This window comes from Crinia signifera, chromosome 6, assembly GCF_055691185.1.
Source record: "Crinia signifera chromosome 6, ASM5569118v1, whole genome shotgun sequence".
Taxonomy (NCBI): Eukaryota; Metazoa; Chordata; class Amphibia; order Anura; family Myobatrachidae; genus Crinia; species Crinia signifera.
In genome coordinates this window covers 195,474,881-195,502,176 of record NC_139222.1, presented here as the reverse complement: position 1 = coordinate 195,502,176, position 27,296 = coordinate 195,474,881, and the positions used below count along the sequence as shown (strand labels likewise).

Here is a 27,296-nt window from a genome sequence, read left to right as displayed (position 1 = left end):
TGTTAACTGTTGATATCACTATACTCTTTGGGCGGTATTCAATGCTCTGACGCCAAGCTATGGTGGCAAGCAGTACCGATAGCTCGCTGTCAGATTATTCAACTCGCCCCCCCCCATTCACTCACTGTTTTCTCCTTGCTGGTTCCTTTCAGCAAGGTGGAAAAGGCGAGTGTGCCCATTAAAATGCCTGTTTAGCGATGTTCGCTGATGAAAACAGGACACTCAGCAATTTGGTTTCTGAACGATATTAAGGCAAAATCACTCAGCAACCTACAGTAATTGCTCTGTGTGTACGGAGCTTTAAAGATGATCACACAACTACCATTCCAACTAACCTACTAGTTAGCAATTCACCAGGCTTAATGCATCTGGCTCACTGTTCTTAAAGCGTTTGTGTAGTCCATGCCATGTTGCTGCTGTAATCCAATTGAAAGGAGGTCCTACATGTTACTAGACAGGTGTCTCAGTTTTTTATCACCTGTCAATCAGCTCCTAACTGTCATTTTTCAAACCAAGCCTGTAACTTCACAGTTAGGAGCTGGTTGGCTGGTGATAAACAAAAAACAGACACTTTGGGCCAGATGCACAAAGCTTCAAACGTGATACAATGGAGAGTGATAAACAACCAGCCAATCAGCTCCTGTCTGACATTTTTTTAACAGTCTGTGACATGGCAGGTAGGAGCTGATTGGCTGGTGGTTTATCACTCTCCATTTTATTACTTTTGAAGCTTAGTGCATCTGGCCCAGTATCACTTCACCGAGCTTAATAAATCTGCTTCTCTATCACTGAAGGAGAAAGCCGCTGGTCGCAGGAGCACGCTCCTAGCAACTGTTGACCCGTACACATGGGGATATGGGCAAATGCAGCAAAAACTGGTGAATTGATAAAGTGGAAGGTGATAATGCACCAATGCACCATGTCATGCTTCCTGTAATAGTCTATAGATGAGATTGACTATCCTCCCACATTGGCCACGCAGCCCCCGCACCCCCCTTCCGTGCTGTACTAGATACTCATTTTTTGCGGGTCGGCAGCAAGGGGAGGGGCTAAAATTATACGAATCGCGTAATTTTGCACCATGTTAGCCCCTCCACCAATTCGTGCTTACTTTGACTGTCATGGGGGCTTGGTGACGTCAGCCTCTCCCCGCCCCCCTGACCTACTACTATCGGGTCTCCTCTCCTGGGCCCTTATTCTGGTCGGTGCGGATATATCTGCGTGCGTTCGGGCCGCCGATGTTTTGTGTCTGCGCATGTGCAGAGGCGTCTCTGCGCATGTGCGAGCGGGGCGAACGGCCAAATCCCGCATGATATGTGAACACTCCGAACAGGGGGTGGAGAGGGGCGTGAAGGGCTATTTGGCCTCATTACAATATGCATACGCCCCGCGTTTCATAGGCGTTCCCATGCAAACACTGGGCGTACGTATGGTAATGCGGCCGTGACGCACGTGTAGGGGGCGGACATATGACATCGCCGGATGTCAGCTGCCCGCCCAGATCCCTGCTTTTGCACGGAGAAATGTCCGTGTGGTCTGAGGTTGCGGGAGCTGGTGGAGCACTCGGTCCTGCATTCGATGGTCTGCGACCATCGAATGATGGGGGAGGTTCCCTTAGATGGAGGAGGTGTATTCCGTGTAAAATACACGTGCGGTCCGTTCGGCCAGCTTCTTACCGCGTACGGACGGAGTTGGCGATCCGTATGGAAGGCGGGGTTTCGCACGCACGGTCCTGGCCGCATAATCGGATCCGGCCGCACCGACCAGAATAAGGCCCCTGGAGAGGAGGACCAAAAAGTCGGCAAGTATGCTATAGATTGTAAGTTTGCGAGCAGGGCCCTCCTACCTCTATGTCGGTTTATTACTACTGAGTTCGTTTTATCACTGTTTCCAATGGTAAAGCACATCAGAATATGCTGCGCTATATAAGAAATTGTAAATCAATATATAGGGCTTATTTCCCCAGGTGTCTCCCCCTCTAGAAGAAAGCAGACCCAAAATAGGGCTCTTCCCAACCTAGGGATTTGTTACTTTCTCCAATGATCTGGTCTTAGGCATTTATTAGGGATGGTTACTATGGATGTATTACTTTCTACACTGAGTTGTTCCTCTTTAATCAATGTACCGTATATGCCCTGGTTTGACAATGAAAAAATATATATATACTATGGGTACTTGTTTCCTAGCACGGCCACAATCGTGAGTAATCGTGTCCCTTACTTAAGGGACACGATTACCCACGATGGACCCGATTTCTTTTGAAATCAGGTCCATTTTGCCGGCTAGGATAAAATATCGGGGGCATCGCATCGGTCGGGACCATTAACATTGGTCCCGACGCGACCGACGCGATGCCCCCGATATTTCCATAGACTTCAATGTTAAAAAATATTTTAACATTGAAATCTTGTCGGAAAGGTAAAATATCGGGGGCATCGCGTCGGTCGGGACCATTAACATTGGTCCCGACGCGATGCCCCCGATTTTTGCATAGGATTCAATGTTAAAAAATTTTTTAACATTGAAATGGTGTAAAAATGTCAAAAAATGTGAAATGGGTCCATATGACCCATTTCACATTATAGATGTCCCCGTCGTCGCCCCACGATAGACGCCAACCCGAAGCGTGGCGAGCGCAGCGAGCCCGCGAGGGGCGGCGGTACGCGTCCTCCGACCTTTTCATGCCCTACTATCCACTAGTGCGTGGAGTGAGAATAGAATAGTGTGGCGAGCGCAGCGAGCCACCGAGCCCGAAGCGTGGCGAGCGGACGCGGATACCTTCACAGTTATACGCGTCCCCTTGCGGGCTTCACAGGTGTCCGTGGCGACGCGGACACCTGTGAAGCCCGCGAAGGGACGCGTTTACCTGTGAAGGTATCCGCGTCCCCTCGCGGGGCTCGCTGCGCTCGCCACGCTTCGGGCTCGGTGGCTCGCTGCGCTCGCCACACTATTCTATTCTCACTCCACGCCCTAGTGGATAGTAGGGCATGAAAAGGTCGGAGGACACGTACCGCCGCCCCTCGCGGGCTCGCTGCGCTCGCCACGCTTCGGGTATGCGTCTATCGTGGGCTGCTGTTTACGCGCTTCAATTTGGGGGGGTTGGGAATTTTTTTCATTGAATACAATGTAAAATTGGGTCCCAGGGACCCAATTTACATTGGATTCAATGAAAAAAATCGGGTCAAAAATTGGTCGGTCGCGTCGATCGCATCGCATGCGACCAAATCGCATGCGATGCGATCGACCCGATTTTTTTCAGCACGACCACCCCGATCTTAATCGGTGTGGCCGTGCTAGGAAACAAGTACCATACTATGCACTTTTATTGCTCAGACTATGAGATTCTGATTGGCTAGTATATCACATGGGTGGTTAGTACTAACTAATCAGAAACAATCAAAGCGCAGCTGTTCATTTGAATGAAAATATCAGGATCTATGCACTGCAGGTCATATTGAGATTTAAGAAATGGTGAAGTGAAACAGTGGAAAGGGAGAAACGTACCAGCCAATCAGCTCCTAACAGTCAAGTTACAGGCTGGGTTTGAAAAATAATAGTTAGGAGCTAATTGGCTGGTGCTTTATCACCTTCCACTTTATCACTTCACCAGGCTTAATAAATCTGCCCCTTTGTCTGTATCGGTTTCAAGTATGCTGATCCATTAAATATGTTTTATATAATATCATCCGGATGATAGCGTTTTCACCTATTCCCACATGCAGTCACTACTTTTGTTTCCTCATCTCCTGCAGCTGGTCACAAGAGAACTTTGTTGCTTTTGTTTGATTTGGTATGGGTCATACGGTCAACTCAATGAAGGTCGCCACTTGAAATAGGTTGTCAATGGGAAGTATCCAGTGTATAAAAAGACCAATATTCAGGGCTGTTACCGCGCCCCCCGACTCCCGTACTTACTCCAGTGCCCTGCATAGTGGGAGATTTTGGATTAGATTTGGAAACACCCCTCAAAAAATCCTGCGTTTGCCACTGCATTTGATCCTCCTGCATCCCAAACTAGAGAAAGAGGCACTTATATAAAATGTATTATATAGCAGACAGTGTTGTGCAGAATGCAAATAATCACAATGATCAAAACCGTTGAATTCACTTTTTCTAAGAATATTTATCTGCTTTTTCCCCAAATAGTATATTATTCCAAGGGAGCCAGATGAAAACAGTCTCGATTATCTTCCGCTAATGGAACCTCCGGACTCTGAGATGGAAATACGTAAGTAACTAATGGTAGGGCAGGCGGGAATCCTACTCCACAACCTATAGATGAGCTTAATTACTGTATACTACAGACTGTCCTTTTACATGCAGTAGGATGCACTCTGCAAGTGTTGTTCTACTATAAATGCTCTGCTGTGCAGGTCACCCCAGCCAGGAAGTGACATCAAACTAATGGACATAGCTTACCCACACATAGCGCATAAATGAAATACTAAAAGGAATATTATATCAGATGCAAAGCAGTAAATGGATATGTGCATATATGAGCTTGACCGCACAAAGCTTTGCCTGCATTATGTACATTGTCAACTATGTGACAATAATGCAGTTTTTGATTGCAAAACAGAAAAGCTATTACTTTCAGTGATCTTCAGCACCACAAATCTATCTGCTAATCCAGCGCGAGCAGTTGGTTCGTATTTTGAGTCAAACATTTAAGCATGCAGACTACCATCACAGCTTCTGTGTTACTACAGAAATGTAGTGCTCTGCAGAAATGTAGTGCTCTGCAAGCGTTAATGTTTTCATTATAATGTGAACCACTTCCTTGTGTCTCCATTTACAGTAGCTTAATACTCACACACTGGTCAGATTGGGCCTGGGGATGCCTTATGTTTTTATTTTGCAGCTGGTTTAAGGATGACAATGGGGAGTAAATTGTGGTGCAGAAGGTAGAGGGGGGGTCAGGTTGGGGCTACTTTGGTGGCATTGAGACCTGACATGAAGGGTGCAAGAAGGGGGGCAGTGACTTAAGGCCCAAACACTAGGAGATGCGTGCTCCCGCATCAAAGCAGGTCCCCGACGCCCGTCGGCTGATATCACAGGCCAAATGAACCACTTTCCGTAGTCTCATACTATGGAAAGTGGTGTCTCCCTGTTAAAATCGCTGGACTGGGTGAAAACCTGCACTGAGCGATTTATCAGCCAGCAATTTTCATATCATCGCTCGTAAGCAAAAACGCCCAGTGTGTACAAACCTTTAATGGGGAACGACCAATAATGTTGTGCCAAGGGGTGGCCTGGCCCCTATGTTCACCCATGAGTGCACTTATGTAACAATTACTTATGAATGTGACATTACTGCTAATGGGAGTATTTATCAACATCATGTGAAGAGATAAAGTGGACGGATAAAAAGCACTAACCAATCAGCATCTAACTCTCATGTTACAGGCTATGTTTGACAGTAGCTGGTTGGTTATTAATTTATTTCTCTCCATTAATGGTAAATACTCCCCTCCTTTATCTCAGTATTGTGGGGCTTATAGGTCACATATAGTCTACTAGCATTAGTCATTTATGGTTGCAAAATAATAGGTGTAACGTTGCAGATGAAGCCTAATGTACCCTTGATTGTGTCTTAGTTCTTCCATTGTGCTACTTTTGCCACATGTGGCCTATCCGTCGTACCACACCCTATGACCAGGTAGCAAGGGTGCTAGTTCATTGGTTAGCCCATTATAAAATAAATCTAGGTATTTCCATAGAGAGACGCTCCTAATAACTGGTCCATTCTTTTAAAATTAGCAGCTTCATGTTTATTAGAGATGCCGCAAAATATGATTGCTGCCTTCTTGAAATGTACGGTTACTTTTCTGCAGTGAGTTCCCACTTGTTATTGCCAGCCAGTCAGGGCCGGTGCTAGGGTGTTCGGCGCCCTCCTGCAAACTATAAATTTGCGCCCTCCCATACTTTACAAAAAGACAGCAAGTACCGAATGCAGACCCTGAAATAAATATCTGTAGTGTTAGTGCCACACTATGTGCCCAGTAGCAACAGTGCAATAACTAAACATTTTGGTGCTAGAAAAATAATTGGTCCCCCCACACAATAACACAGTAAAGATCGGGACAGGCGCGCCCAAAATTTTGGTTGTGGCTTTCTGGGGAAGGAGCGTGGCCACATAATAGTACCAATTCACCTTACATAATATAGCAATGTGTCTTTTATTCACATTACACCACAAATTATTGCTACATATGCAAATTGTGCCAGCTAGAGCTCCTTATGCACATTGCGTTAGGTAGAGCCTTTTAGACACTGTGTCAAGTATAGCCCCTTAAACACCCTGCACCAAGTAAAACACAGCACCAGGATTAAGCACATCGTAATGCCCATTACACATTATGTCGCACACCGTAATGTCCATAACACATTATGTCACACTCCGCAAAGGCCTTTAACATATTATGCCATACACCGTAATGCCATTACATATTATACCCCACAACATAATGTCCATTACACATTATGCGACACACGAAAAGCCTATTACATATTATGCCACATAAGTTCTGCTTACCTACATGCTCATTGCCAAGGGTTTCTTGCTCAATGCAAGGGATTACTTGCTCCTTGACAGGGGTTATATGCTCCTTTCCAGGGGCTTCACTGCCATGGAGGGATTACATGCTTGTTGCCATGGCGGTCTACATGCCACAGGGGATTACATGCTTGTTGCAGGGGGATTTGCATTGCCTGGGGATGCAGACGCTCAGCATGCAGGGCCGAATTTGTGCCTAGGCACGTGAGGCACCGGCCTCAGGGCGGCACCAATTAAGGGAGGCAGGCAGGCTAACATTCTGTTAAATAACAGCATTGCACAGTGGGTGATCAGCAGCGAGTGACGAGCGCCGCCGCCGCAGACATGAATTATCATGTGTAGGCGGCAGCGCCGCTCGTCACCCGCCACTGCCCACCCGCTGTTTCATGCACATTACATCACCGCTTAGTGGCTGGGTCCGACGGTCCCCCTGCGCGTCCAGAAATGTCTCAGACTCACGGCTGCCAGCGCCCGCCCATTGGCTACTCTACACACACAGTCTATTGGCTGCTGTGTATCCAGGAGCTGAGCGGCGCGCAGATCCTCCCTGCGCTCAGTTAGTCACAGTGTGTGAGCCGGAGAGAGACTGACAGAGACAATGTGCTAATCACTGTACTAATAAGTGCCTCCCTCCGGGTCCTCCGTACAGTGAGCAGTCCAGAGTGCTTAAAAAAATATTGAGGAGGGCTACAGTTAAATTTTAATGAAATATATAAATAACATTGTATATACATATATGATTACATTAAAATAGGAGGGGGGGGGGGACAAAAATGTTGTGCCTAGGGGCGGCCTGACCCCTAAATTCGTCCCTGTCAGCATGCTAGCACTTCTGGGTAGTACTAGGCACCCTGATAGAGGCGATGGAGGCCCTCAAATGTCTCTCTCCTTTATGGTGGCAGGCATTTTTGGAGGGGCTCAGGGTCTCTGTACGAGGCTCTCTGGAGGCTGTTCATTTAATCGGCAGTAGTCAGGCGGCTAGGGATTCAGCAAGGGACAGCCAGAGGAGGTAAGTGCCTCTCTACGACTTGGCAAATATGTGCGTGTGTATATATATATATATATCTCCATATAGATATATCTATAGATAGATCTATCTATCTATCTATCTATCTATCTATCTATCTATATATATATATATATATATATATATATATATATATATATATATATATATATATATATATATATATACAAAAACAGCATTAGCTTCTAGAATAGAAGCACTGGCACCATTATGGCAGCCCCTGCTCCCCATAGAAGGGCAGCACATACAGCCTGGAAATATCAACTCCCAGGACCCCGGATGCAGCAGGGAGGATGGGGGACATAGGAAGTTTGACAGCCAGGCGAGCAGCGAGAAGTCTGACAGCCAGGCGAGGCGAGCAGCGGGAACTACAGCCGGTGGGACATGATCACATGATCAGGGCCGGACTGGGACCAGAAATAGGCCCTGGCATTTTTGAGCACACAGGCCCACCAGCAGTAGGCGGGACCCTGGAGCGGCGAAGCCGTGCAGTGAAAAGGGGGTGTGACCTCATGGAAAAGAGGCGTGGCATCACAAAAAGGAGGCATTACACATTATGGAACACACCGTTATGCCCATTACACATTATGGAACACACCATTATGCCCATTACACATTGCCGCACATTGTGTTGCCCATTACATATGACACACATCGTAATGCCCATTACACATTATGCCACGGCTTGACAATTTTTGGTAAAATAGGAACAATAAGGACAGTGCGCGCCGAAGGCATGCACCAAAACTATACACCGTAATGCCTTTTACACGTCACACAGTCATAGTATACCACATGCCCTAATGCCCATTACTGGTTATACCACACACTGTAACGCCTCAAATAGTAATGCCAATTACCTATTATGTCCCACACCGTAATGCCAATTACCTATTACACCCCACACCGAATTGCCTATTACATATTAAAGGACCCCATAAGTACCCCTTAAACTAGGACCAAACTTTAAATGGAGACATTGAATGCTTACTCTGAGCAGCACAGCATCAGGCACTCTTGTCCTTGTCACCTCCCTCTCTTTCCAGGGCAGCAGGAGCAGAGGAGCATTAAGATTTCATCTCATCATTCTCTTATTGACAGCATGACGGATTGGACAGTGGGAAGAAAGGGGAGGGGGGGAGTGTACTGTGCAAAGGCTGCTGTCTCTGCACAGGCCAGCCAGACACAGACAGTGTGTGATCACAACACTCTTCCCCCCCTCCGTAGTCTGTTTCTGCTCCCTCACGGAGCTCCGTGGTTTGTCCAGCAGCAGCCGTGCTGCACAGGACGCGGTAGAGTAACTTTCACTGACAGCCAGGAAGCAGGTAGAGGATTCTTCCCAGCTGTCAGTTATACGAACCCACAATGCAGCTGCAGCCCCGGTGCTGAATAACAGCATGGATCTGTGGGCACAGAGCACCCTGCCCAGCCCGCTACTGTATAAAGGTGACGGGCGGTGGGGGTGGGAGAGGAGCTCATTGTGCGGCTGGGCAGAGGAGGGACCGTGACCGTGCTGTAGCTGCCGCACGGAGGGGGAAGGAGGCGCCAGGCAGCATCCGGCTTGCATAGGGCAGGGGGCGGCTGCACGTCCTCAGGAGTGCCCTGTGCGCACGCCTATGATGGCGTCAATATACTAATGACGCCGGGGGGGGGGGCGTCGGGACCTTACACAGGGGAGCAGATAGGAGAGAGAGAGGACCCGGAGCTGCGCTTCATGATGCCTGCCCTGCGCTGCAAGCTGTCATTACTAGCTTGTCAGGCGCAGCGTAAGAAAGCAGCAGGATAGCAAAAGCAGGGAGCGCCTCTCCAGGCTGGCGCCTCCCTGCTTTGCATCCTGTGCTGAGCGGGTAGCGCCGGCCCTGCAGCCAGTGTATCTTGAGTAAGTTTCCCTGCATAGCTACTACAGCAAACCATGGCTTGTTGCCAAGTTATACTTTGCAAGGTTCAAAGGATGCAGTAAATCTGGATTGAAGAAGTGCCGCAAATGTATGGCCTGCCTGTGTTTCCTTGTATAGAACCTTTGCTTCCTTGTTATCATGTACTTGGTTGAGTGCTGAATTTTTTCTTTTATCTTCATTGTAGCAAATGGTCCATATCTGGTGATTATTGAACAGCCAAAACAGGTGAGTAAAACATTAAGCGCTGTCCTGTTGCAAACTGTTTTAACAGCTTGAATTGCGTAAGTGTTGAGTAATATCCCCTTCATATACCGTTTATACTGTAAATACTGCAGTAACTTATGGCTAGATCATATTTATTGAAAAAGCTCTCATGAAAACCCGCAACACACATGATTTGTAGTATCGCTTAGAGCAGTGGTATCCAAACTTTTTTCAATCTGGCGCCTTTGAGCAACAGAAATGTTTTCTTGGTACCCCTAGGCCAAAACTTTTTTATTGAATTAAGTAAAGTTTGTATGTCACCCTTAAGGTGCATACACACGTACAGATTTTCTGTCTGATCTATCTGGTGGGAACAAAAACCTGGAAATGTATGGGAGCATATGAACAAATGCTGGAAAACAGAAAAATATATATATGCTTTGATAAATGTGTTATATCAGAATGATTTAAACAATTTGTCATTGTCTGTTTTCAAGTGTTTGGGAACAATTTTTTGATTGTCAGCTGTTCCCATACATTTCCAGGTTTTTGTTCCCACCAGATAGATCAGACAGAAAATCTGTACGTGTGTACCAGGGCCGGCGCCACCACTAGGCAAATCTAGGAATTTGCCTAGGGGGCCAGCCACTGGAGGGAGGCACTTCGCCCCTCGCATGGAGGCTGCAGAGGTGTCCGTGCCGGGTACCTGCGGCGCTGTGATCTGGCGGTGGGGTCCCTGCAGTTATGCGCGCTATCCGGCAGCCAGGCGGCAGCGCGGGAAGCGCTGCTGGGTTTGAAAACATTCCGCATGCTGATTGGCTGAGATTCAGCCAATCAGCGTGCGGCGAGTTTTCAAACCCATCAGCGCCGCCTGGCTGGCTGCTGAATAGCGCGCATCACTGCAGGGACCCCGCCGCTAGATCACAAAGTGCCGCAGGTACCCCCACCGTAGGCACCGGGGCGCCGCACCCCCCTCGCCTGGGGCGCTCCGGTGCCTTGCACCGGCCCTGGTGTGTACGCATCTATAGGTCTAATTATGTGTAGAGGGATAAGATTCACTTCTGTTTGTTCACATATTTTATAACTGGCAGCCACCAACACTGGTTTTGCATATTACATTCCATATAAAGAATTTGATTTGGTCCAGGCCAACCAATCCAAGGCACCCCTGCAAGTGTCCAAAGGCACTCCAGGTGCCATGGCACATATTTTGGGAACTACTGATGTAGAATGTACCCAACTTTAAATGCTGTCATAGGCAGCCTTACCTTCCTCTAGAAGGGAAGGACAACTGATGTTAAGCATTCACTGCAACTTTGATAAAACCTGGTGTCATAATGTCTTCCCTTTCATTGTCGGATAGGAAAAGACACATTATGCAATTGCATGACAAACACTTAATTGCATCATGGCACTAACGCCATTGTTATCCTGTTCTATAACAATTTAAGAAGCTGGAATTGTACAAGTGTCATACGGCTGAATATGAGATAGCGTCTTGTACAGGATTTCACTGATCAAAAAACCTGTGATCTGAATTCTTTAGGCAGCAAGTGGAATGGGCAGATCATTGCGTTTGCAAGCGCAACAATTAAAATATCAAATGTCGACACTCACAATGAGGACCCTGTGAGGTGGAACCCGGCCGTCCAACATCCTAATATTAATAACTTAATCTAAAATGTTTTACAACGGTTAATGTTATGTTATAGTTTCATGTTTGAAGCTGCAAAGCCATCACTGTTTAACAGCTTTAACATGCTGCATTCCACCGCTGTGTCCCTATTGTGAGTAAAGACGAAATGCCCACTGCATACCGTTCAAAATGAACATGTTACTCTTAATGCTAAAGAGTGATTGGAACAAATAATTCCTTTGTACATCATTGTTTAATTAGTGATTAGCAGCCATCCCAATTTTTTGACGAAATAAAAAACCTTACTAATATATTGGTCTTTACAGCGTGGTTTCCGCTTTCGCTATGTATGCGAGGGGCCATCTCATGGAGGATTACCAGGGGCATCTAGTGAGAAGGGAAAGAAAACCTATCCTACGGTTAAAGTGAGTCTGCCATAGATTGCATAAAGACCATTCGTTTAAATTAAAGCCATTATGATTTTCGCTGGTAAAAGGTGTTGAAACATGGACTGTATTTAACAAAGCAACATTAATCTATGAACAAGGGGCCTGACTCAGGGATGTACTTAAACATAATTTTGTTTGTACTTGAGCAATGATTGGTGGTTTGCCGTGATGGGTTTGCAATGGCAGTTGCACAGAGAATTTATTTGCATAGTGTCTGACATTTAGGGTAATGGCGCACAAAGGGGTTTCAGAGTACCCAGAAATATATTTTTTTTTAATCTATACCTACCAAAGACTTCTTTAGCATCCCACGATTTAAGCCACAGCCCTTTTTCCCATTGACCATGCCCGTTCTTTAACTCCAGAAATCATGACGCGAGTGGCAATTGGACTAATGATGTTATGCACCCTGCCCTGTCCCCATCAGTGACCGATGCTGCTGCTGCTGCTGCGTGCAGGTGTTTATTATAGATTTGCAAAACTACTGGTGGGCGTCTCCAGATGCATGTGACATTTGCATATTTTTGCAGAGCGGCTGTATATAAATTCGCAGCTATGGCGGCATTAGCGTACATCTTTGAATCAGGCCCTACTGCAAAACTAGGGATAATTTCAAGTGTCAAGTTCATGTAATAACAGTTTACAGTCTTAGAATTGTACAGTATACTGTATGTTGTTTATGTTTGTAGCCTTACAATATGTTTCATTTCAGATCTTTAATTATGTTGGTATGGCCAAGATTGAAGTAGATTTGGTAACACACACAGACCCGCCACGTGTTCACGCTCACAGCCTGGTGGGAAAGCACGCCAACGAGACTGGAAATTGCGTGGTGACTGTAGGGCCTAAAGATATGACTGCTCAGTATGTATCACTACAGATCCCGTGTGTTCTCACTTCATCCACTGCTGTCTTATATGAATGTGAATAGTTCACTGTGACTGACAAACCAGGAGGGGTGATTCAGATGGGTGTGGTATAGGATTCCGGCAGTTGGGATCTTGACAGTCATTATCCCAACGTTGGGATCCCAACTGTCCGGACCCAGACAGAATTGTGAGTGCAACTAAGCCCCTTGCGTGCACGGTGGCTTATTCTATTCTCCCTCTATGGGGGGGTCATGGACCCCAACGAGGGAAAATAGTAGGTGGTAGTCGGGAACCCGGCTGTCGGTGTTTTGACAGTCGGGATCTCGACGTCGGGTGAATGCCGGTTGGGATCCCGACTGTCGGGACCCCGTCCGGCACCTGATTCAGATGTGGACTGAAAGAGCATTGCTGCTGCATACTTGGAAGTAGCATAGAAACATAGAATTTGACGGCAGATAAGAATCAATTGTCCACTTGACACATCTCGTCTGCCCCTTTTTTAAACATGTTACCTCAAACCATATTTGATCCTTATTTCTTTGTAAGGATATCAATATGCCTATCCCAAGCATGTTTAAATTGTTCTACTGTATTTAACTCTACCACCTCTGATGGTAGGCTATTCCACTTATCCACTACAGTTTGTGATCTAATGCATAGATCTGGTAATGCAGCAGGAGGCATCTGGTATAAGTAACATAATATAATAATAATAAAAAAAAAAAATCTATCGCATTCTTGTGTGATCCAAGCAGGCAGCCATCACGGCCCAAACATCTGTAGCTGACAATCAGCTGACTCCTACAGCCTTACTGCATCTGATGACAGTGGTGATTGACTCTTTTTGGTATATGTTGTTATTATTAATATATACATATATAAATTTTAACTTTTGCTCCTAATTTATTTTCAGGTTTAATAACTTGGGCATTGTTCACGTCACCAAAAAAAGTCAAATTGAGATCTTGAAAGACAAGATGAGACAGCAGATACTGAGAAATTGCAGGGGGTCCCACACACTCACAGGTGAGGCTCCATACCACAGGACCATTTTAGTGTTAATTATAAAATGTGCAAAGTGCGCAGTTGTAGCCTCTATAAAATGTGCCAGACACCTGGGAGCAGAAGTATGAAGCCTGATGAAGAGATAAAGTGTAAGGTGATAACGCACCAGTCAGTCAACTCCTAATTGTCATTTTTCAAACATAGCTGATTGGCTGGTGCGTCATCACCTTTTACTTTAACTCCATTTTATCTTTTCACAAGGCTTAATACATCTGCCCCTTGGTAACACTTGGCTTTGCATTCGTGGCTGCGTCACTACCGTCATGGTTTCTGGACGGAATTCTCTAACTGCATACTAGTGTCATACCTGAGCTACCTGCTAGATGCAAACTGGGGAAACCTCAGAATCATTTCATAGGGAATGGTTGTCCCACCCTGGCACTACTGAATATCTTTGAACCTGCTATAGATTACAATGGACTTTTTCTTCAACAGATATTGATGAGAAAAAGATTGAGGCTGAAGTTAAAGAGCTGAAGAAAGTTACAGACTTAAGCATCGTTCGGCTACGGTTCACAGCCTATTTGCCTGATAGCTCGGGAGCTTATAACCTTCCTTTGAAGCCAGTGATCTCCGATCCCATCCATGACAGCAGTAAGTAATGCATAGCTGCTTCAGACACATGGGGTGATTCTGAGTCGGAAGCAAATGTCTGATGTTTTCCCTTTGCACATGTGAACGGGCAACACCTATAGAAAATGCATGACGATTGATTGTCATTTATGGGTGGTCACTGGGCAGGGACAGGTGGGTCAGCAGTAATAGGAGTGTTGATGTCTAAAGACACAGGGGCAGATTTATTAAGCACGGTTAAGTGATAAAGCAGCGATAAATTGGAAGGTATTAGCCGACCAGCCCCTAACTGTCATTTTCCAAACACAGTTAATTGCCTGGTGCATTATCAGCTTCCACTTTATTACTTTACCAGGCTTAATGCATCTGCCCCACAGTTAAACTGATACCGACACCTGCTGTGTTGGATAATGGTTCTCCAATAATGCACTTCTGTACACACATTGGTGGAGGCCGCTGCTTACTAAGCAATTGCGGTGCATATGGACAGTGGTACTTATGTTTCATTTTATATGTAATTACTACAGAAACGCCATAGTCACAGTGGTCATACAGGTCAGTCCGAATCTCTGAAATTGTATTCCCAATCCTAGTGATATGTGATGTGGGCATACACTGCTTGAGCTGAAGGTGTGCTAGCTAACTCTGTGCCTAGTTCAAAAAAAAAAAACAGTTCACCAAAACCTCTGTGCATGCTTTATCTCTCTCCAAACTTTGTCTTTCTCCAAGGCATAGTACATAGACCCCCAAGTACCACATATTTAATAAAATTAACTTCTGTGAGTTTATCAAACAAAAAAAATAACAATTTCCTTTGTAAGCCAGAGGGAATCTGTTACTGTATTGCTCACTGCGACTGTGTTCTATCCATATATGTTAATAAATAGAATTGGGGGTCTTAGTGGCCCAATAAAGTCACCTTGTGTTGCTTTTGCCCAAATTAGTCCAACAGTGTCCGAATGCATACCGGGCAAACAGACCAATATGTAAGAGATTGGATAATATTCATACTACAGTTATTACTTTTAGAGTGAGCTGCCAGTAACGAGGACGGTTACCTGTGGTGATGGATCCTGTATTATCAACAAAGCCCAGGGCCGGCGCCACCACTAGGCAAATCTAGGCATTTGCCTAGGGCGCCGGCCACTGGAGGGCGGCATTTCGCCCCCCCCCCCCCGTGCCGCGGGGGTACCTGTCCTGCGGCTGTGTATATAAAGCTTGCGGCGGCAGCGGGGGGTCCCTGCAGTCAAGAAATAACGAGCGCTATCCGCCTGGCTACGCGGAAGCGCTTCTGTTGTGGAAACACTGGGCGCACGCTGATTGGCTGAGATTCAGCCAATCAGCGTGCGCCGTGCGGCCAGTGTTTTCACAACAGAAGCACTTCCGCGTAGCCAGGCAGATATCGCTCGTTATTTCTTGACCGCAGGGACCCCCCGCTGCCGCCGCCGCCGCAAGCTTTATATACACAGCCACAGGACAGGTACACCCCCCCCTCCCCCCCGGCACCGGGGCGCCCCCACCCCGACTGCCTGGGGCGCTCCGGTGCCTTGCACCGGCCCTGACAAAGCCTTGAACATATGCTGCACAAAAGGATAACACATTATCATGCTGGATTATATGCAGGATAGTGGAGTCCAGAAAATACATTTTGGAAAGTATGGTTGGGATAGTGGTTAGCAATACTGCCTCACGGTCCTGAAGTCATAAGCTCAAATCCTGACACCATGGATGTGCAGTGTTTTCAGTTATTCACGTGTTTGCATGGGTTTCCTTAGGTTGCCAGGCTTTCTCCCACATTCCAAAAACATATGGGTAGGTGTTGGGTTTGTACATAAAGGGAATATGGATTGTAAGCTCCCCTGGTCACAGGGACAGATGAGAACCATTCTCTTTAAAACATTGCGTAGTGTGTGCACTATATAAATGAACTTTATTAAATAAATATATTGTAAAGGACACTTAGGGGGGGGGGGGGGGAATTGAATTACTCCTGCTAAATTACCACTGGTGAAAAATGGAGGCAGCCTTGGGCTTTGTCGTCTGGGGCTTTTCAATTGGATTCTCTATTTCATCTGTTAAAGTAGTGTGTGAGGTTAATGAGTGTTAACATGCAATATACTTGAAAGTTCCCTGATAACGCCAGGCTTCACGGCTAATTGGATAGCCCCAGATGATCAATTAGCCTGTGGTCATCTGCTGCACTTAATTGAATTCCACTCTTGGGGTCTATTCCATCCTGGATTCCAACTGTCGGACCAACAGTGGGAATCCAGGCCTGTTTTCACCCTGCTTGACAGTATATCGACAATCCATGGCCATTTTCAACAAAACAGATCCGACTGCTTTTAAAGTTGGATCCGTTTTGTCGAACTCCGCCTTCAATGCTGCTGGAAACTAAAGCATTGAATAGACGTCTGCCGCTGTTGGAAATAGTGGCAGGGATTGAATACCACCCATAGAGATTATATTATAGGATGTATTGTTTTGGGTTTAGACATAGCTACCTAATTTATCTAGTCTTTTTGATGGTACTGTAACTCGCCTCTAATCGAATGTCTCATTGTATGCTGCCAGATTTCATACATAGAAGGAGATGTACTAAGCCGTGTAGCGATATATCGGGCAGATATACTAAGGCACCATGTTACAGCAACAAACTGCCATGTTACTAGCTGTTTAAAAAAATGACAGGAGCTGGTTAGATGATACTGTGGGGTGTATTCAATGCTGCTGGCAAGCTGTGACAGCGAGCAGCACTGCCTGCTTGCTGTCACAGCTCGCAGGGTCAGTATTCAACTGACCCCCTGCATACGCCGATTCCCCCTCGCTCCGTTTTTGGAGAGAGGGAGAATTGGTGTATGCGGCCACTAAAACAGCGAGACTCGCGGCTAAATGCAGCAGGCTCCCTCACTGTATGGGGGAATCCTTGCTGACATCTGACAGTGATGATTCCCCTAGAACATTGAATAGAGTGAGCAGCTGGTGCGGGGGATAAACTGCAAGGATCGCTTGTTTTCTGTGATCCCGCCGTTTAACACCCTCGCTGGCCCCATTGAATACAGGCCTTTATCTTTCTTCGCTCTCCAAGGCTTAATATCTAGCCCTGTATTTGAAATATGGCATGATTTCTTGGTACTTTATCTCTCTTCAAGCTGTAATACATCTCCCCCTTGTGCAACGTGTATTTGAATGCATGCTTAGAAATACTTATAAGTAAAGTCTCTTGTTAAGGTGAAACGCGTGTTCGCAACGGAATATGCTGTGCTATATAAGAAACTGTTAATAAATAAATAATAAATGCATCCTAAATCCCATCTTATTCCATTTACATTGTACTCCTATTGAAATGCGCCAACCTGCTGAAATCAATGAGAAATATTTAGGAAACACATTGCAGTGAAACACAAATGAAAGACACACAGTATATAAGACTGTTGCATTAGTGCTAACATGTTTCCGTCATGCTATCATACGATCAGATTTTTCCATAACCTTGAGCAGATAGAGGCTACCAGGGGAATTACAGATTGCTTTCTGGCTTTTCCATTCTTGTTTCTCAGTTTCTCTTTTATTGCAAGAGTTACAGTATAATGGTGAGATATATCATACATCACCAATCAAGGAAAAATAGTCATTTGTGTAAACGATATAAAAGCCCTTTTATCTACATTCTGTCATTTGTATTTCATATCATTATGCTAGATTTGGTCAAGTAACTGCATGATCATATACTGCAAACTGTATTCGTAGGTTAGAGGTAGCAGAGAACAGGCTTTGTTGCACTACATGAATATACTGCTGTTGGGAATGGGAAACATTAGGCATCTGATTACACTGGAACACCTATTCATTTGTTTATCTAAAAACTGGATCAGTGGGAATGAGTTGCTTCAAATGACGTTTTACTATTAGACATAAATCACATACACATGATTATGTCACTGTTATTGGTTCTAAAAATGTATATCTATAATAAACTAGTATCTCTTCATTCAAGCCTATAGAAGTACAGTAATCCTATATATTCATTAAAGCATTTTGTTTATTTTCATTTACTAACCAGCCATTTTGTTTGTGTTACATGTTTAGAAAATTCCTAGTGTGCAGGTTCTTCCTCTGCTGCCTGTTTCATTGTGATCTTTTTTATGTTTTACATCTTGAAATACCATCTGGTTTTACTTTGTATTTTTTATTTGCAGAATCTCCTGGAGCCTCAAACCTGCGCATTTCTAGAATGGACAAGACAGCAGGATCTGTGAAAGGAGGGGATGAGGTGTACCTTCTCTGTGATAAAGTGCAAAAAGGTTGGTTATTACACCTGGTCCATTTAATATCTCTGAGCCTACTTCTACTTTAGATTAGTCTTTACAAACAAAAAAGTTATACCTGAACTTTTATTAAAGACCACCACTGATTATTCCCTGCTTCCAGATGCGGCGGACACGCCCTTTGCCGTGGTAAATAGATATGTGGGTTTTCCCCTTGATACTTTCATCGTTGGCTAAATACAGCTGCTAAATCCATTGTTGATCTCCGCTATATCTAAATGTTGTTTGCTACATTTTTGCAATTATTCTCCAACATCTGCACAATATCTGGATTCTCGACTAGGAGACCTGAATTAGACCCGATTGCTGCTGTGCAAATACGCACAGTGGCCGATTTATTGATAGACGCCTGCGCGCATTGCAGCCCAGATGCATGGGCAAAGCCGCCCAGCGATGAAATCCTGCTACTTATTTTTATCGCTAGCCGTTCACAAGGTAATTGACAGGAAGCCTGCATTTGGCCTTGGTACTCAGGCATTTCATGCGAGTGCCAGAAAAAATGCAGGTATGCCTAGGGAAAACGGAGGTGTGCCAAAGCATTTTTTGGGATAATGTGTGACGTCCGTTTCGCCACATTCAGCCTGTTTTGATCGCAGTCTCTGAGTCCAGCGCTACTCAGAGCCTGGAAAATAAATTTTGCGCACAGAGGCCGTCTCTCTGACCCAGGTGGAAAAATAGAGGGAGAGAACGTGCCCCTGTAAACGCAAAAAAAGGCGCTGAGAGGACGGGCTATCACGTGTAGCTGCTCACACCAGTGGGGGTGGTCATTCCCCCAGGATAGATTGGAAGGAAAAAATAGGTTAGGTGGAGCGCTGTATCAATTAAAGAATCAAATCCTGATCAATTAAATGTAAAATATATAAAACAATTTATTACAAAAAAAATAATAAAAATACATACATCACACAAAATAATCAAATATGGCTAAAACATCTACTGATGATGTATTGCACTTGTATAAAGCAACCCCTATGTTTGGGGCATGGATACTTGGGAAGAAATACAGTCACACTTGTTCCTATAAGTACTCCCTTTAAAGATAGTTTTGCCAAAAATGATAAACGTTAACTGGTTTAGTGGGTGTCCATAGACCTGTTGGATAGCCTGATGTTGTATGTCACCTCGTGAGCATAGATGTTGTTTACTCACGGAAAGACCGGCTCCAGAATGAACAGGTGGTGGTGTCCCTTGAGTGTCCAGTGGGCAAATAATTCTTGTGGAGGGAGTTGGTCCAAGTGGTTGTTGGAAAGTTTTTTTGTAATCCAATTTGTGTCCACAAAAGTATCCAGGGGTGAACCTGACGCGTTTCGTCATCCACGGATGACTTTATCAAAGGTATGACTTGGTGGATGGAGTCTCAGATATTTATACCATCAAACAGGAAGTACAACTTTGACCTCCAAACAAAGTGCTACCCTATTGGTCAGTATAAAAAACATATTACATAGTAACATATAATAAACAAACTAAATTATACTACAGGATACAGGAGGCAGTCTGTATAATAAAATCCCTTAAGTCTTTTATTAAGAATAGGAAGAATGAAGTAAGTACATATATATACAGTAAAAACGATAGGGCAGCATCCCACGGGGCATTTCCGGGTGTTGGAACGCAAAATCGCGTCACACTTCCGGTAAATGGAACGCAGGACGTATGCAGCCTATTTATGGATGATTCTCAGTGGGAGATTTGGTCACAGTATACATTTAGCTCCGTTAGGGATGGGAGCTGTGGTCTTTAAATGCCCATAGTAGTGTACAGACGCTGCGGCTGTGGTGTCTATATGCCGCGCGTCTGTATCTACTTCCGGTATCGGTGACACGCATTTACAGAAACCGGAAGTTCCGGTTTCAAGCGGAGTTATATTTAATATAGGGGGAAGATCTGCGCCATTTTGGAGGGGTCCACTGCGTTTATAATAGCAGTGTATAATACATATACAACGGAGCTCAGTAAGCGAAAGCATTGTATTTGCTATTGTTTACATAGGAGAGAGTGGTATAACGGAGGATAATACATTCTCAATTCATATAGATTTTAGTATGAAGTAGTAGTTTTGGCAACTTATATTAGACAGTTTATTTGGAGAAGGCGATGAAATAATAAAATATAATATATGATAGGAAAATAAATCATATTATATAGCATAATAATAATAGAGAGAAATAAATGAAATAAATCAAAATAAATAAAAATAAAAAATGAGGATAAAAATATTAAAAATAAAAATATATATAAAAATAAATAATAATAATAAAAATAAAAATAAATATGAATGATTATAAATGAATGAATAAAAATAAATGACTCAAAAAACAATTAAAAACAATAGGAAACGGGGAAAGGGGGGGCTGGGTTGGTGGAATGGTATTGAGGGGGTATTGGGAAAAAAACATTGCATGGTGTCAATACATATGGTTTTTTGGAAAAATACATCTTTAAAACCTGGGACATATGGGTTGAAGGAGATTTAGACATATTGTTAAGAAGGTTATTTCTATAAAGTCATGATACATTATATAGTACTGTAAAACATCAACATGAAGGTTGTTAAAAATACATTTTCTCTACGGCGATATACTACATTTTAATTTATTTAATTTATGGGTTATTGTAGACAGACGTTTAATTCCACTTGGTCATTTAGACCCTCTGGGTGGATAGAGTTCATGGTGTGCATCCAGTACACTTCTTGGCGTGCTAAGCTGGTGAAGCGATCGCCCCCTCTTTTTGTGTTTTTTATGTGTTCTAATCCTATGATTTTTAAGCACTGTGGATTACTATTATGGTGTGTTAAGTAGTGTCTAGAGACACTGTGATCACTTTTTTTGTTTATAATATTCCTTCTGTGCTCGAGGAAGCGAGTTTTGAGAGTTCTAGTGGTGCGACCTATGTATTTCAGGTCGCACGAACATGTCAGCATATAGATCACAAACATTGTGTCACAGTTGATAAAGGACTTAATTTTGTACACCTTTTTCTCTGATGTCAATACTTGCTGTTGTTTGTTCTGTATATGCTGACATGTAATGCATCTTGTTTTGTTGCATTTATAGCAACCCAAAATCGAATCAGACATGACATTTAGCCAGTTGGTATTTGTTGGGGTGTCTTCCTTATAGAAACTTGGTGATAAAAAGTTTTTTATTGTCTTATTTTTCTTGAAAATAAAATTTGGTTTAACGGGCAAATGGTCTCTAAGGATGGGATCACATTTAATTAAGTTGTAGTTTTTATTGATTATTTTCCTAATTTCTGTGGATTCGCTATTGTATGTGGAGATGAAGGAAAATTCCTTATTGTCCTTTCCTCCTTCCTCCAAAGACGGAGGAAAGGACAATAAGGAATTTTCCTTCATCTCCACATACAATAGCGAATCCACAGAAATTAGGAAAATAATCAATAAAAACTACAACTTAATTAAATGTGATCCCATCCTTAGAGACCATTTGCCCGTTAAACCAAATTTTATTTTCAAGAAAAATAAGACAATAAAAAACTTTTTATCACCAAGTTTCTATAAGGAAGACACCCCAACAAATACCAACTGGCTAAATGTCATGTCTGATTCGATTTTGGGTTGCTATAAATGCAACAAAACAAGATGCATTACATGTCAGCATATACAGAACAAACAACAGCAAGTATTGACATCAGAGAAAAAGGTGTACAAAATTAAGTCCTTTATCAACTGTGACACAATGTTTGTGATCTATATGCTGACATGTTCGTGCGACCTGAAATACATAGGTCGCACCACTAGAACTCTCAAAACTCGCTTCCTCGAGCACAGAAGGAATATTATAAACAAAAAAAGTGATCACAGTGTCTCTAGACACTACTTAACACACCATAATAGTAATCCACAGTGCTTAAAAATCATAGGATTAGAACACATAAAAAACACAAAAAGAGGGGGCGATCGCTTCACCAGCTTAGCACGCCAAGAAGTGTACTGGATGCACACCATGAACTCTATCCACCCAGAGGGTCTAAATGACCAAGTGGAATTAAACGTCTGTCTACAATAACCCATAAATTAAATAAATTAAAATGTAGTATATCGCCGTAGAGAAAATGTATTTTTAACAACCTTCATGTTGATGTTTTACAGTACTATATAATGTATCATGACTTTATAGAAATAACCTTCTTAACAATATGTCTAAATCTCCTTCAACCCATATGTCCCAGGTTTTAAAGATGTATTTTTCCAAAAAACCATATGTATTGACACCATGCAATGTTTTTTTCCCAATACCCCCTCAATACCATTCCACCAACCCAGCCCCCCCCTTTCCCCGTTTCCTATTGTTTTTAATTGTTTTTTGAGTCATTTATTTTTATTCATTCATTTATAATCATTCATATTTATTTTTATTTTTATTATTATTATTTATTTTTATATATGTTTTTATTTTTAATATTTTTATCCTCATTTTTTATTTTTATTTATTTTGATTTATTTCATTTATTTCTCTCTATTATTATTATGCTATATAATATGATTTATTTTCCTATCATATATTATATTTTATTATTTCATCGCCTTCTCCAAATAAACTGTCTAATATAAGTTGCCAAAACTACTACTTCATACTAAAATCTATATGAATTGAGAATGTATTATCCTCCGTTATACCACTCTCTCCTATGTAAACAATAGCAAATACAATGCTTTCGCTTACTGAGCTCCGTTGTATATGTATTATACACTGCTATTATAAACGCAGTGGACCCCTCCAAAATGGCGCAGATCTTCCCCCTATATTAAATATAACTCCGCTTGAAACCGGAACTTCCGGTTTCTGTAAATGCGTGTCACCGATACCGGAAGTAGATACAGACGCGCGGCATATAGACACCACAGCCGCAGCGTCTGTACACTACTATGGGCATTTAAAGACCACAGCTCCCATCCCTAACGGAGCTAAATGTATACTGTGACCAAATCTCCCACTGAGAATCATCCATAAATAGGCTGCATACGTCCTGCGTTCCATTTACCGGAAGTGTGACGCGATTTTGCGTTCCAACACCCGGAAATGCCCCGTGGGATGCTGCCCTATCGTTTTTACTGTATATATATGTACTTACTTCATTCTTCCTATTCTTAATAAAAGACTTAAGGGATTTTATTATACAGACTGCCTCCTGTATCCTGTAGTATAATTTAGTTTGTTTATTATATGTTACTATGTAATATGTTTTTTATACTGACCAATAGGGTAGCACTTTGTTTGGAGGTCAAAGTTGTACTTCCTGTTTGATGGTATAAATATCTGAGACTCCATCCACCAAGTCATACCTTTGATAAAGTCATCCGTGGATGACGAAACGCGTCAGGTTCACCCCTGGATACTTTTGTGGACACAAATTGGATTACAAAAAAACTTTCCAACAACCACTTGGACCAACTCCCTCCACAAGAATTATTTGCCCACTGGACACTCAAGGGACACCACCACCTGTTCATTCTGGAGCCGGTCTTTCCGTGAGTAAACAACATCTATGCTCACGAGGTGACATACAACATCAGGCTATCCAACAGGTCTATGGACACCCACTAAACCAGTTAACGTTTATCATTTTTGGCAAAACTATCTTTAAAGGGAGTACTTATAGGAACAAGTGTGACTGTATTTCTTCCCAAGTATCCATGCCCCAAACATAGGGGTTGCTTTATACAAGTGCAATACATCATCAGTAGATGTTTTAGCCATATTTGATTATTTTGTGTGATGTATGTATTTTTATTATTTTTTTTGTAATAAATTGTTTTATATATTTTACATTTAATTGATCAGGATTTGATTCTTTAATTGATACAGCGCTCCACCTAACCTATTTTTTCCTTCCAAGCTACTCAGAGCCTGCACACAATGAAAAAAATCATTTGATGGTGAGAGGCTTGTGAATAGTTTTGGAAATATTTGCACAGCTGTGAATACATTCACAAGCTGTGCACATCTATGCACAAGGTGGGATTTCACTCTGGTTGGATGGCTGATCGCTGCAAATTTGCAGCCGAGCAATCAGGTCTGAATAATTAGTCCCCTACTTATGATTTCTTGGAAAACAAATGCTTCTTATACATCTGAATGGATGATTTGCCATATCGGAAGGACAAATAATCTACATCATCTAATGTGTACGCATGGTTGTGTGCTCCCGCACGTCGTTTGTGACAGTCTATGATTGTCCGTGCTGCACGTATGTGATGTGGTGCACATTATATAATTGTGTACAGATAACCAGTGTTCTTAAACAGGATACTATCTATCATTCGGTCGTATGCGATATTAGACAGTATGTTACCTCAATATTGTATGTTATGGGCTCTAAAATTGGTCCAATTACAAGTCATTCTTGTAATTACCCAGCCTAACCCCCATACACACTAGCCAATATGCTCCATGAGCAATATCAGCAGTGTTTCTCTCCCCGGCCAAACGATATTGAGGGGGATATTTACTAAAGTGAAAATCTATTTCACATGGGATGTTGCTATGCGCAACCAATTAGAGCTACGTATTTATTTAGCACCTTCTAGAAGATAATGGAGAGTATCTGATTGGTTGCCCATAGCAATATCCCATGTGACATAGCACTCTCATCATAGTAAATTTCCCAAAGTGTAAACATTGAACCATATCAGTAAACATTATCATTCAGTGTCGTCATCGGGACCCGCTAAACATGTCGGTGGTTGGCTTTTTAACCAAACGTACCTGCGTGTTCAGATGGTGGACATTAACAATGCACGGGACCGTGCATCATTAACAATATTGAGTGTACACAATAGTTATTTAAAAAAAAATATCCCCAAGAAGGGCCCATCTGAGCAGTATTTTTTAAATTGTCATCTAGACTTAAGTGGTCTCCTCCTTTTTTAGATTCTTCCCTCCTCTGTCCCAATTTCTCCCTGGTTTACTCTGTTCTGTGTCTTCATCTTGTTCTCTCCAGGCCATGCTGAGTGAGTTACTAACCAATTATGTTCTCCACTGTCCCCTCTGGCACCACTTCAGCATTTTAAGTGTATGAGCTGAGACCAGTGAAAGGTTTGAGTACACACTAATAAGACACACTAATAAGGCAGTGGAGGCAACAGAGGATGTATTTCAGAAGCACATCACATGCTGCATTACTGCCGACAGGCACTAGGTGTCACTTTGGTCAACAGAAATGATATATAGATATATGATTTATATGTGTGCGTGTGTGTGTGTGTGTGTGTGTGTGTGTATATATATATATATATATATATAATCATAATAAACTAACTCACCTTAATATACCTATAATCAAATAAATAATGGGGTTTTAGTTCATGAATTGATCAATATATTTAAGCTTGCAACCCATCGCCAAGGGACCCCATAATATATCTTGTTATATATCTCAATGGGGAGCCACTTTAAAATAAGAACATTAACATCGTTCAACATTCAATGTAGACCATTTAAAAAATATATATATATAAAAAAAATTAGTTTAAACCAGACTGGTTAAATTGCAAAATTGCAAAAATGACTGCAAAAGGTTAATAATCTTCAAAGTATGACCCTTGAGCAGCAATACACCAGTGCCAGCTTGTGTGCCAAGCTTCCACATCCTGGAAGGCATTAACCGGAACTTCCTAGAGTGCCCTCATCGCGGCCGCATCCACTTTGTGTACAGTCTGAAAACGGTTTCCTTCCAGGCCGTGTTTGATCCGGGGGAATAAAATGAAGTCAACTGGGACCAGATCTGGACTGTAGGGTGGTTGAGGCAGCGTTGTCACATTGTGCTTGGCCAAAAAGTCGACACTGTCGCCAACGTTTTTGGAAGTCCCAACTTTTCTGCTGCCATTCTAACACTCAAACGACAGTCAATGTTAAAAACATTGCGCACGTTGTCCACATTTTGCTTATTTTGCCTTGTTGAAGGCCGTCCAGAGTGGGGTTCGTCCTTCTCTGCCCTCCTCAAAGAATTGAAATCAGTGGTAAACTTGCGCCTTAGACAAGGATTCCTCCCTGAAGGCCTTTTGGAGCATGGCTAGTGTCTAGGTACCTGATTTCCTGAGTTTAACACAAAACTTGATTGCATATAGTTGTTCGATGGTAAGCTCTCATACCTCGATCAAGGTAAAAACGAACACTCAATCCGTACATTGTATAAGGCTCGCAGGCAAATGCCGCTGACAGAAATGTGTAGCTGAGACACCCCTCCACCAATCCCACCCTACAGCGAGTCCATGTGCCTGTTCAGCATAGCTTAATAAAAAAATCAGTCACGTTAGTTTCCAGACAGACCCTGTATAATATATTTATAATTTTTTTTGTAAGACATCCTGTTAGTACACCAGGCATCTTCCCGCGGAGGCCTATGGCCAATCCTCCAGTGGGAGGGATTTACATTGTGGCAAACAGAATCCAGTGTGGGATGTGGGCCGGTAGTGGTACTATCCTTATAAATTGTGCTTTACATGGCATCCTCCTGCCTCTTGCAGATGACATTGAAGTGAGATTTTATGAAGATGATGAAAACGGATGGCAGGCTTTCGGGGACTTCTCACCAACTGATGTTCACAAGCAGGTATTACTTATTGTAATTCACTGTCCATATTGTAGCCATTTATGCAGAAGTGAAAGGACATACATAAATACAGCAGCAAAAATGTTCTTCATCCTATTCTGCACAGAATAG

The 27,296-nt window shown here is 43.1% G+C and overlaps 1 protein-coding gene across 2 annotated transcripts in view; it reads left to right on the top strand.

Annotated features, from left to right (window-relative positions):
• The window catches only part of NFKB2 (nuclear factor kappa B subunit 2), a 65,982-nt gene that overhangs the window by 19,209 nt on the left and 19,477 nt on the right, over nucleotides 1-27,296 (top strand). For both annotated transcript variants that reach the window (XM_083148522.1, XM_083148523.1), the window contains exons 3-10: nucleotides 4,147-4,228; nucleotides 9,666-9,706; nucleotides 11,648-11,746; nucleotides 12,483-12,634; nucleotides 13,553-13,665; nucleotides 14,140-14,298; nucleotides 18,477-18,581; nucleotides 27,100-27,185. In XM_083148522.1, coding sequence (XP_083004648.1) covers nucleotides 4,147-4,228; nucleotides 9,666-9,706; nucleotides 11,648-11,746; nucleotides 12,483-12,634; nucleotides 13,553-13,665; nucleotides 14,140-14,298; nucleotides 18,477-18,581; nucleotides 27,100-27,185 — 837 coding nt within the window. The remainder of the gene's footprint in view (nucleotides 1-4,146; nucleotides 4,229-9,665; nucleotides 9,707-11,647; nucleotides 11,747-12,482; nucleotides 12,635-13,552; nucleotides 13,666-14,139; nucleotides 14,299-18,476; nucleotides 18,582-27,099; nucleotides 27,186-27,296) is intronic.